This window comes from Pezoporus wallicus, unplaced genomic scaffold (genome assembly GCF_028554395.1).
Source record: "Pezoporus wallicus isolate ANWC-B61680 ecotype Strahan unplaced genomic scaffold, APGP_CSIRO_Pwel_v1 contig_3058, whole genome shotgun sequence".
Taxonomy (NCBI): domain Eukaryota; kingdom Metazoa; phylum Chordata; class Aves; order Psittaciformes; family Psittacidae; genus Pezoporus; species Pezoporus wallicus.
In genome coordinates, this window is record NW_026641153.1 from 2,182,503 (window position 1) to 2,194,590 (window position 12,088).

A 12,088-nucleotide genomic window follows, 5' to 3' on the forward strand; every position below is an offset into this window, starting at 1 on the left:
TAAATGGGAATTGCACATTTTTCAGCATAAACCTATCCTTTTCCACTGAACATCAGTCTATTACTGAATTCCCTAGGGTCTTTAATTCTGTTTATTTAAGCTATTTAGATTTTAACATGCAACTTTGGAGGTGTGATGCTCCTAGTTCTTTCCAGGAATTAAATCATCCCATAAACATCCAAAAGCAGAATCTAATCTATATAGCACATATACACTTCAGCATATATGTAGTGAGTTATCCTAACTTGACAAACAAATACAGATCACACAAAGAGTCTGTGAAGCTTGTAGCACAAGAAGATAACTGTCTCCGGGTTTCTTGAGGCCATAGCCAGCTTTCTGACCACTAGACAATTCTTTGTCTCCATCCAGCACTTATTCAATAGCTAGATCTGTTGGAAAATGTTTAACCATCTGTAATAGCCCTTTTATGCTCCTGCTGCATAAATAAGCCTTGAAATCTCCAAGCTGGTCAAGGAAAATGACCCCTTGTTCATATATTACACAAGCAGCTTCTGTCCGTTCCTTCTCAGTCATGCACAATTGATTCTTGATAGAATCACATATTATCTGCTGTCACAAGTGACAGTACAAAGGTATGCATACGCATGTGACACAATGGCTTCACTGGGACTGCACAGTTGACAACGCCTGAGGCATACCAAGTACTCACATCGAGAAATAGGGCAGTAATCCCAGGGAACGAGAGGATCATCTGTGTAACACCAGGGACCATGAAAATCATCATCTGGATTGCGGCAATAGTTTTTCTTCAGTTTACTAACATCTGGTTCTCTGAATATTTGTATATGCCTACAGGGAAAAAAAAATTGAAGTGCTGAAAAGCTTTATACTATAGCCCAAATTTTCAAAGGTTAAATGTTGCCTTGCTCCACATTGTAATATTAGCTGATTGAGAAGCCTACAGGTCAGGGTTTAGGGCTGGTTAAAATCAAAGGGAAGATGAGACCCATATATTTGCTGGATCTGGGTCCAAGTTTCCTCTGGTTGATATTTTAAGCTCTGTGTCCACTGGACAGCTGGGAGGTTTATTGGTCTGCCACCCTCAGCAGGGATCATTACACTGATTAGAAGAGAGTATGTGTTGCCCTCAGCAAATCTACAGGCCTCTCTGGCAGCACAGGTACCTTCTTCCTCCAGATTTACAGCTAGTACCAGGGATCACTGAATCTGCAAAGAGAAATCTTACGCAAAGACAAACACAAGAAAGTTAGGCAGACTGAGCAGCAGGCAAGGAGAAGGATGAATGGCTCAGACAAACTGCAGCAATAGGTCTAAATTGCAAACCTACATGGGGCACTTCTAAAAGTGAAAATTTGGGGTAAAAATCTGAAGCAAAGAAATCTGTTTATTTCTGGCTTATCAGATAGACACAAGATTCCTAAGTCACAGCTGCACTCCCTTTTTCAGTTCATAACCATCCATGCATGCTGCCTCTAGCACACACATAACCAGAGTAACTGCTGCAGTGAGACAGGTAGCTCCCGAAAGATGTTCCCAGACGGAAAATTTGTGGGAGTAAGAGAAAAAAGGCTCATCTGTGCTCAAGACTGTATGAATGCAATTGCATCAAGCATCCAGTCTCATTCACAGCTAACTGAAGACCTATTAGAGCTCTCAGAATGCATGATCATAAACCTCTTCCTTCCTTACATGGACAGCATACTGGAATATGTATTCTGCCAAATTCCAGAGGGCAATATGTTGGGTACTATGACTGTGGTGATCGTGAGCACTAACTCAACAAGTACCAAAGGTAATACTGAAATAATCACATCTACCTCAGAAACTAAAGGAAAGTGAAGGAAAAACTGTTTCCATCTGAGACACTAATGTGTGTAATATCTCATACATAGAAAATTTTTGATGAATCTCTTTGTGCAGTACGTGGAAGTCCTTGTTCTTGTCATTTACTGATCTACTATTCTGAACCAGCAAAGACAGCACGTGATCAAAATAGTCTTGAAAACTCACAACTTCTTTTATACTTACTGCTGATTCATTTTTTACATTAACAAATAAAGTAATTTGCCATTTCCACTACTTGAATATGATAAACAACAGAAACTACAAGTTCCTTTCATGTCATTTGATGTCAGTATCATTAGGTCATAGTCTCAAGATTCAGTTTCATGCTGCAAGGGAGCTTAGGTAGTTTAAAGGCTCCTGCTTCAAGCAGCATGAGCTATGAGATCAGATTGATGAGATAACTGTTTCCTACTTCATTCCTGCTATTCTCTCATAGAACAAAACTTTCAAGGACAAAGTAAGGCCTGGTAAACCAGGCCAGTAAACTAAACACTAAGAAACATCCCAAAGCCTGCAATTAGTGGTTAGCCTGAACAAAGACATGTTGTGTAAGACATTTAAAGGGAAAAAAAAAAAGAAAAAGAAAAAAAGATACTGAAAGCTCCAGGGCATAAGGGGCTATTTTAGAATCACTGCAGAAGAAAAAGAGATGCCATCTGGAGGCAGTATTTATTCAGGACTCACTGAACCATCTCTTTTTGTTTTATATGTACACACCTACGTAAGTCTTCAATATTCTTGTCCCATGTGGAGCAAGTTAGCCCAAATCTTGTCTTGGATAGGTTCCCCATGTAACTCTTTCCATTGCCACGATAACAATCTGAACAAAGGATGTTGAGACAAAAAGAAGTGGAAGGTGATTGTGCAGCTTTGAAGAGAAAACTCCTCATTTCCATCAGTAATCCAAATAATTAAAGACAAGTGGTATATTTAGCAAACACTATACAGTATAAATCAGTCAATTGTATAAATCAAATCAGAAAGAAAATGGGAGAAAGTTTTCACAGTTAGATACATAATGTCCTGCTTGAGGCCCTCATTCCCAAAACGGTAGCATTTTAAACTTTATCTTATTTATATAAACTGGAAAAATTTCCTTCATAAATAGTTTATTGTTAATTTAAAATGGTCACACAGAATATTCTGAAAATTGTCAGGAGCTGCTGTATACAAAACAAAGCAAAAACGCCCCGCTATTCCTTCATCCTAAAAAGCCAGGCACTCAGCCTATTTGAAAAACCTTGCCTTTATGTAGATTCTGGATACTGGCAAGAGTATATAATCCTAGACTTAAATTCTACTTTGGCAAAACAAAAAAAAATCAACATGACTTTAATTTTAATGTAATTCAGAAACTTGCCTGTTTGCTCCAGCAGAAGTCATGTTTAATTCATAAGCTTTCATCATAAGCCTTTCTGAGACTTTTCAAATGGATTGTTTAAAATGATCACTACTATAAAGACTTTTTGCATGAAGTATTTCAATTCATATTCATCAGTATTCTTACTTTTGGATAATTGATACTTTACAGAAAATACAAAATGAAAGACGAAGTTTAGTCCTTTCTCTGACTAACTTTTGCAACTGCAACTTTTCAAATTTTAAGGGGAAAAAAGGCTAGAATTTAAAGATGGAGATCTTAATGCAACCTAATATAGGGTCACAGGTCTGATGTCCTAACCTCAGTTTATGCTGTGATTGACATCAGTTCTAAGATGAGAAAGGTCAAAGAGTAGAACAGATTCCCAGTTAATATAAAATGTATCTCCAGTTAATATAAAATGGCACACTGATTTATCTTGTCTAAAAATCAGATCCAATAACAAATCTTTGCTGTAGCTTTCCCTGTTGGCATCGAAACATGAACTGAGAAGTGAATCTCATTTACACCACGATGAATCCCAAATATGCAAATAAAGCTGAAGCAGAACTACACAGGTGTAATACAGATGTACTGAGACCAACTTCTCTATTTTTCAAGCCTGCCTATCTGCCATTTGGAACAGTACAGCATTCACTTAAAATCATGTTATCGACTTTTCCTCTGTTACCTTGCTCATTTGATGCATCGCACTTAGGAATCTGGGAGCAATAACCAATACGGATGTTTGGGTCAGTGGTAAAACACCAGGGTGATTCAGATCCATCTGGATTTCTGCAGTAGTTCTCCCTCAAATCCCTATAAAAATAAACATGTTAGCTCACAACAGGGATAACCTAAATCCACTGATGCATTCTATTGCTTTGTATCATGAATTAGCAACTATATAGGCTCCTTAAGATCTGATATTACCGATCAGTGTCCAGTGCAAGGGGATGAGGAACCAGTAAGAACACAGCGTCAAAAAAGAGTGGTAAATGTAATAATATGGTTATGGGAATTAGTTTTCAGAGGAACTATGTTTTGACTGGATAGAAGATTTCATTTGAAGATTAAAAATATTTTCAATACAGCTATTTTTATTCAGGGTTCTCTGTCAAAATTTGCATGCAAGCTGACATTGGATACACCTGCAATCCATTACAAGTGCTTTTAAATACAAACATTACCAAAGTGCTTAAAATTCCCTGTGCTTTGAATGGCTCTGCTGAGTTTAGAGAAATGGAGTCCTGTAGACTGTCAGCAATTCATTTAAGAGACTGAATCTTGGAACATAAAAAAAAAAGATGTCTGTAGAAATACTACACAGCTGTTACCTTTAAAGTAAAAGTCAGTCACAAGGGAACATCTTTAAATGTCTCTTGCAGCTCACATGAAATAGTCAAACCTCTTAACTGTAAGTTTTATTTTCCCATCCCCTGACAGTTGTTGCCAGGTTCTGTGCATTTCCATATTTCATTCCGTTTTTCCATGTGCAGCACTTACTGATAACAGACTATGGAAAAAAGTTGAGCCTAATACCATAATTCTTACTCATGTGAGTTTTGAACAGTCATACCAGTGGTTCTGTTAATTTTACTTATGTAGCATAGGCTGAATAAACTAATATTAACCTCTCTACACTGCTAGGAGCATTGTAAGATTTTGGGGCCTAATCCTTCAGCATTACCCAGGTACAGCACAATTTTAAGTGGTGTTTTGTCTGAGAAAAACCTGTGGGATCAGGCTTAACCACTAACTTCCCGGTAAATTCCAGGTGGTTCTGAGACTGACAGAGGAAGCCCAGGATGAGTCCTATTTTCCATTATAATGATGATTGTTACATTTTCAGTACATGTGTAAAATGCACAGTATTTGATTGATAAACTGAACAATAACAGTGAAAGAATTAAGACAACAAACCTGTTTTGCTCAAACAAGCTATTGTTACGGTGATAATTTGAACTCAGACTGGAATATTTTCTTTACTTTGAAAGTTTGGCACCATTAAACTCCAGCACAAGCCCAAACCGATATTTAGCCATTGATAAAGACATTTAGCACAAACCAGGCATTGTGTCCATGCTGGTCAGGTAGGTTTCCTCTATGCTCAATGAAAAAAAAGGACTGAAAGAGCATGACTAAAGTAACTACATAAAAGAAACAGATTATTCACTTCCTGGGAGTGTAGGAAAGGTACTGTACAGAAAGGTTAGATTAGTGGTCCTGTGGGTAAAAGCAGTCGTATTCATGTAAGTACCTTTAGTAATGAGACAGAAAAAGAATTGAAAAGACAGATAATGTCAAGTGTTGCCAAGGAGATTACCCTTAGATAACATTTAGGACATATTAAGTTAAAGTGAGTAATGAAAACTGAGAACAAGTACTTACATCCATGAAAGAAAAACAATATTGCGTACCAGCACTACTGGGATTCAGGTCCCAGTTTGGAAAACATCCATACACTTCATAATCAATTAAAATATAGTGAAAATATGCTTGAAGAGAAAGTCCATAAAAAAACCTTCTACAGTTTCACACAAGTTCATCTAGAACTAATATTTTGAGATCTGAAGAACTGATTTTCCCATGTTCAAATGGTTTTCAGCATCAGCAAGCAGAGTGAAAGCATCAGCTTACAGAGAAAGAACAGGGATCCTATAGTCTACTTTGGCGACATGAATTTCTAAACCTTTGAAAACTCTTTTTTTTAAGCTCTTTTACCATTGCAGCAATACCCTCATGCATCTACTCACTTGCACTTGAAGTTCTCAGGAGTAATGTTGTGCTGATGAGGAAACTGGGAGTCCCACCGCTGGCACTGGATCCCACTCCATATGGTGTTCACTGTGCCACGGTAACCCTCACCTTGTCCCTGTATGCATGTTGACGTCTCAGATGCTACCTCTGTGCTGTTCATGACTCTTTCATCTGCAGACCCAAAGAAGAAAGGCTGTTTGATATGCTTAAGACTGAGCCTGGCTTAGGATGCCATGCTTGAACTCTACATTGCAGTTAAAATCGTGGTATCTGGAGCAATTTGGTGAAATTGCCAATATCTCATGTCTTTTACAAAATAACCTTTTCCTCTTCACACTTACAACACCCATGAAATCAAAATAGGTGTTAGACCTTATGCTGGTTTATCCACATGCAGGCAAAGAATTGGCAACATTTAAGAGCTTTTGGTTAGTACACTTTGTTAAACATATTAATACATGTTTGCAGGATTTCTCCAAAGAACTCCCAGAATATCAAGTCACAGGGAAAAAGATGCACATAAAAAAAAAAAAAAAAAAAAAAAAAAAAAAAAAAGCCTAACTCCTATTATAAAGGATAAATCCTATTATGGAAGTGCTGAATCCTCCTTGAACTTTCTCTTTTTATGCCTCATAGTTAGAGGGAAAAAAAAACAACTCAGTTTTTGGAAATCAAAGATCAGTATTCTCTACAGACAGACAAATGTTTTAGACTAACAAATTCATCGGACTCAAGATCTTTTACAGATGTTGATATGCTCTGCATTCATCCTGGTGTGGGCTGTCTTGAACCAAATTCAGAAAAATAGTGGTTTTTGAAATGACTCATTCACATAACTTGAAAGTCTCTTTATATTTCTTATGCAATTTTTGTAACTGCAAATTAATAGCACAGATATTGCACCAGATATATACAAAGTAGTACAAAACTAAATACACTACAACAGCAACACTTCTACGGTGTCCCAAAAAAGCTCCCAACACAATATTTTTGCAAGTAAAACCCCATGTGTTGGTAACTGTTATTGTTCACAAGACTAATTTTATCAATTACCTTAAAAGTATTAGTTGACAGCAATAAGTATGTTAATAAAGTCCTAAATTAGTTTTGTTTGAATGTTCCAGTGGTTAGAACAATATTTGTGTGTTACTCATAACGTAGTTCATTCCTGGTAACTTGAGCCAGTGCTATGAACTTGCAGAGAATATGGATCTTAAGGAAACCAAATGTCATAACAGATGGGTTTGGCTGATTTGCTGTCTAATCCTCCACGTTAAAGATCACTTCCCTGTCAGATGATAACATCAAGTTGTGCAGTTGAATTATACATTTCTCCAAGCTGGAGAAAATTTCTCTTCATCTGGTTGATGTTTTTACATCACTGTTTCACGGTCAAATTAATTTCCTGTCCTTCTTTCACAAGGCATTTTGTCTGTAAAGGTTGTCCTGTTTCAGCAGGATTGTGAGTTCCAGGCTCGTTGCAAAGCCAAAAGGATATGACACTGCAAGTATCACAAGTAGGCTTCCAGAGGCCAGCAAATGCACCCTTTCTAGTGGATTTATCAAAACAGCTTGCAGATAGTAACTGTATTTCTAATCGTTATTACTCATTTTTAAAATAATTGACAACAAACAGACAAATTCATGCATCTAAAAGAAATATATGGCTGTATATTTAAGTTTTCCATCATAACTATTATATGAAAACAAATTGGAATCATATTCTAAAATAGCTCCTAAGCTGATTAGACTAAACGTTGCTGTGCCACATTCAAATGCATATTAGTCTTTTCAAAAAATATTTGTGATGCTTTAATTAAAAAGGAAAGAGATGTGGGGTATAATTTGGAAAAAAATAGTTATCTACCACCATCAATTTCAGTACACATATTGCATCCTGGCTGCATAATATTTCTCAAGTAAATTAATAAGTTACAATTATATAATTCTAGCAAAAAGTTTCCTTTATTAATTGTAATAATGCATAAAATTAATACATGATATTAGAAAGACCTTATTTATCCAGAGTAAGTTACTATTTCAACTTTAATGAACTGTACATCTACTCTGTACTCAGTCATACTAGAGAAAATCATTAGGTTGGCATTTATGTATCATTGTGTGGTTTTGGTTTGTTTCTTTTTAAATCACTTGCCTGAAATTAATAACTAAAGCATCAAATGACTTAAGCAAGGCCATAGAGTCATTCTGTAGAGCATTCCTTCTTATACATTTACAGATACACAACTTAGCAGTCTGCTTGCACAGTGATTTCTATCTATAGATTATTTTATTACAAAAATTTGTTTGTGTCAAAATACCCTATTTAAAGGAAGTAGGCAAACTTAATATTCACATAGCAAGGCCACTACTGTAAAGACTTATGTTATAATGGCTGAGAGAGATTGCTTCAAAATCTTCAACATGCAATAGATTATCTGCTACTACTACTTTGTGGCAGCTCTCAATAAGAATTCTAGTGATGAAAAACATCACTAGAATGGTTTTATTGAATTAATAAAGCAATTTATCCTTCCAAATAATCACAGAATCCCCTCCAAACTCTTCTTGCTATACCACCTGCATTTACTGCAAATGTCTAATTTTCAAACATGAAAAATGAGACACCAAAATATTTCTGAAATTTAATTCTGAAATCCCGGGGCTTGTGCCTTCAGAAACAACCTGTCCAATTCTGGCACTTGAATCTCACAGAAAGCTCAAGATTTATCAAAAAAGGCCCAAGAAATCATTCAGCGAGTGGTTTCTTGAAATAGGCATGATGGGAACAATCTCCCTGTTCATGTGGGCTGGATGCACACAGGGACATTCAAAAGCTTGGAGAGGTGCTCTGCAGACTATAAGGCAGTTGACAAACTTAAGAAGTGCCCAGGTTGTCCAAGCCTACAGCTTTCATCTCCATTCAGTACTGGTCTTGTTCTTGAAGCTAATTACTCTTGTCACCCACATAGGTGATTATCTAATATTTCTTAACTTTGGGCATGAACATCAGATGTGCAGAGTCCTGAGATGGAAGAGTCTTGAGACCACACTCAGCAGTTCTTTTACAAGGAACTGGAAACAAGATCAAGCTAACAGCCAGTAAGGCTGGATTCCCATCGTTACCTTAGCAATTCTTTTAAAATATAAATTAAGACTTACAATTCCAAGGGCTTGTTCCAATGAGAAAGACATTATGAATTAACTTTTAAGATGAAAATTCAATAAATAATCCTTACAATGCAGGCAGTTCAGCTTTTAGAGTCCTGAACTGAGATAAAAAGTACCATTAAAGGAAGGTCACACAAAATGTCATCTTACAAAATACTAATATTTATAATTTGTTAAATGTCACTTCTTATTCCTGTATGGAACTTGACTATAAACAGAGGAATTTGATAATTGTCTAGCAACACTTTGCTACTTTTGAACTTTGTTGTAATTTGTTTTGTGTTCTGGATGACTCAAATTAACCATGTAATTCAGACAGCTACTTGAGGATTTCCTGTCGGTAATATTTCTACCTTCACATGTTCACTCTGAAATCCCCAACCAAATCACAATAATGCAAAGGCTTTCTTTTTTTCCACAAACCCCTCCCTATATTTCAAAATACATAATTTTATTTATAAAGAGCCAGCTCATGCATTCATAAATGCTTAAGTAAAGAGATGAAACATTATCCAGAGCTTCATGTGTAAAGCCACAGACAGCCTTCTCAGTTCTGGTTCTCACAGTAATGTCAGCATGAGGGAATCAGCAGGGGCCTTGAGTCATTCTACAGCTGAAGTAACCAGTTAGAGTACTATTTCTGTCTTTAATACCAGTGTCCCAGAAGAAAATCCTGCACAAATTTTAGGTCAGTGGTGAAAATCCTACTCACTTAAAGGAAAGTATGGGATTTGCTGGAGTATTCATATTCTTTCATAGTAATGCTACCAAGGCATTTTTGGGAAAAGACATAGTTGGAAAAGAAGTAGAGTCCTAAATTACTTCATCAGGAAAACTCCTACTTTCTCTCATAGTGTTGTAATTTCTTTCCTAATGTGCCAGTCAACAAAAAGAAAATGTGCCCTGATTTGCAATAAAAGATTTTGAAAGATTTTAAAAGACAAGATGTGCCTAACCTAGTAAAGAAAGTGCAAATACCACAAAGTCCTTATTAAACATAATCCATGCATTTCTGTAAACGTCAGTAAAAAACATGAGTGACATGGAAAGAAGCTGCTCATGCTTCCAGGCATCTCTACCTCAAACAATACCATCCAGTGTTCTAGGCAGTATGATAGTGGCAGTTCTTTTCTTTCCATGTATTTCCTCCAATGGATAATCTCACAGTACATGAAACATGAAAAAAACTTCCATCATTGATTTATAGGGGTTTTGTTGGTTTGGTTTTTTTTTCAGTAAAAACATATAAGAAAGCAAAGAAGTTAGTGAAATCAAAGCTCAAGAATCATGGTACTGAAGAACTAATTCTCAGCTCAGACCGGCACACCTACAATTCATTTGTCCTTGAACAGAGAGAGATTTTTGCAGGTTATTCCAATGCCTACAATTAGGCTTTAAATCCAAACAATTTTTAGTTTGAATCCATTAAAAAAAAAAACAAAACCAAAAACAAACAAACAAAATCTTTACATAAACTCAGTATCTGCAAGTTCAGAGCTCTTAAATCTCACTTTCAAAGCTATCATAGAAATGATGAAAAAGATTTGAGTGGAATCCTTTTTAAGGAAATGTAGATTAAATCATTGCTCACAATGAATGCTGGACCTTTGTTATGCCTCCCTGTGGAACAAGGTGGAAGGGAACACTTTATCAGCCACTAAACATCACTCTCTTTCCACTGCCACTTTTCTTTAAACATCTTTATCTTACACAAATATTGAGCTTAAACTGAGTGTCACCTTTATTTGTTTACATGCTATGATTCAACAAATAACTTTAATCAGAGCTTCACATTCAAATGGACAGTTGAAATCTCTGCTTCTAAAGAATGGCTAAACTAATATCAGTGATTTTTTGCCTTCAGGTTCATTTTACATCTAGATTCTCAATTTTGCCATTTCATTACTTGCTTTTCCCCATCAAACCCACACCTTTATTGAATTCTCTGAGGGCTTTTTGGGTTCCAGTCACTCTTACCTATTGCCTATGAGTACTAATAACAGAAGTTAAATCCATGGTAAAATCAGCTGGGTAGGTTGGAAATCAAGTAGGCAGCAAACAAACACTGTCTTTCCCATATTAATACCATATATCTCAGCTCTCAAACGACTTTATTTCTGGGCCTTAGCACTTCTCATATCTCTACAGATCATCTGCAGAAGTGCAGCTATCCTTTTTCCTGTTTTGTTTTTTTTTAACTCTCCATTCCTGTCTCCCTTCAGTAGTCCATGTCCTCATTCATACCAAACTAACAGTCTTTTTTCATGTTTGTGTCACGGCTTCCATTTCTTCATTTCATCCTACACTTTCTTATTGCTGTTATAGTTGTCTTTTTATCCTCTCTTCTAACTAAAAAATGTCTCAAGCCAAAAACCACAGACACATATGTGAGCAACTTCAAACCAGTTCTGGGGTCCCTGAAGTCTTAATCCAGATCCAATTTTTGCAGCTTGAGCCATCTCTAATCCCTAATTGCTCCTGTCATCTCTTTCTCAGAGCCCTGGCTGCAAGCCACAATGTTTTATGCTGCTTTCTGTGCTTGGAAATAAAGTTACAATGCCCTCCTGTCTCTTCAGTCTTAAAAACATATTTATTTTCTGAATGCTTCCTTCCACTGACTCTTTTGCTGAAAATTTTGTATATGAGCTGTTGTCAGCATTTTGGCTATAGAGCATGCTAGCACTCATGACATGCAGCAAAAGCCACAAGCAGCATGCTGCCTTGTGGTCACTCCCCAAAGAGAGGACACCTACATTTCTGTATATAGTTCAAGGACTTGGATTTGAAAAGCATTTTTACTAATTAGTATTTCTTGTAAAATGTATAAACAGTCCTCATCACAGGAATTAAAAACCTGTGTGAGAATCCAAACCACAAAGCTATAAAGACATATAACTCATGATCTCTTTTTAGTTACTGAGATTGAACACAGCCACAGCTTCAGAAAATGAAGCTACCACTGAAACC

The 12,088-nt window shown here is 36.4% G+C and overlaps 1 protein-coding gene across 4 annotated transcripts in view; it reads right to left on the bottom strand.

Moving 5' to 3' along the window:
- Window positions 1-12,088, bottom strand: part of HGF (hepatocyte growth factor) — a 57,204-nt gene that overhangs the window by 11,468 nt on the left and 33,648 nt on the right. For all 4 annotated transcript variants that reach the window (XM_057422548.1, XM_057422547.1, XM_057422546.1 and 1 more), the window contains exons 8-11: window positions 5,947-6,121; window positions 3,882-4,009; window positions 2,548-2,650; window positions 674-813 (exon numbers count right to left, since the gene is read on the bottom strand). In XM_057422548.1, coding sequence (XP_057278531.1) covers window positions 674-813; window positions 2,548-2,650; window positions 3,882-4,009; window positions 5,947-6,121 — 546 coding nt within the window. The remainder of the gene's footprint in view (window positions 1-673; window positions 814-2,547; window positions 2,651-3,881; window positions 4,010-5,946; window positions 6,122-12,088) is intronic.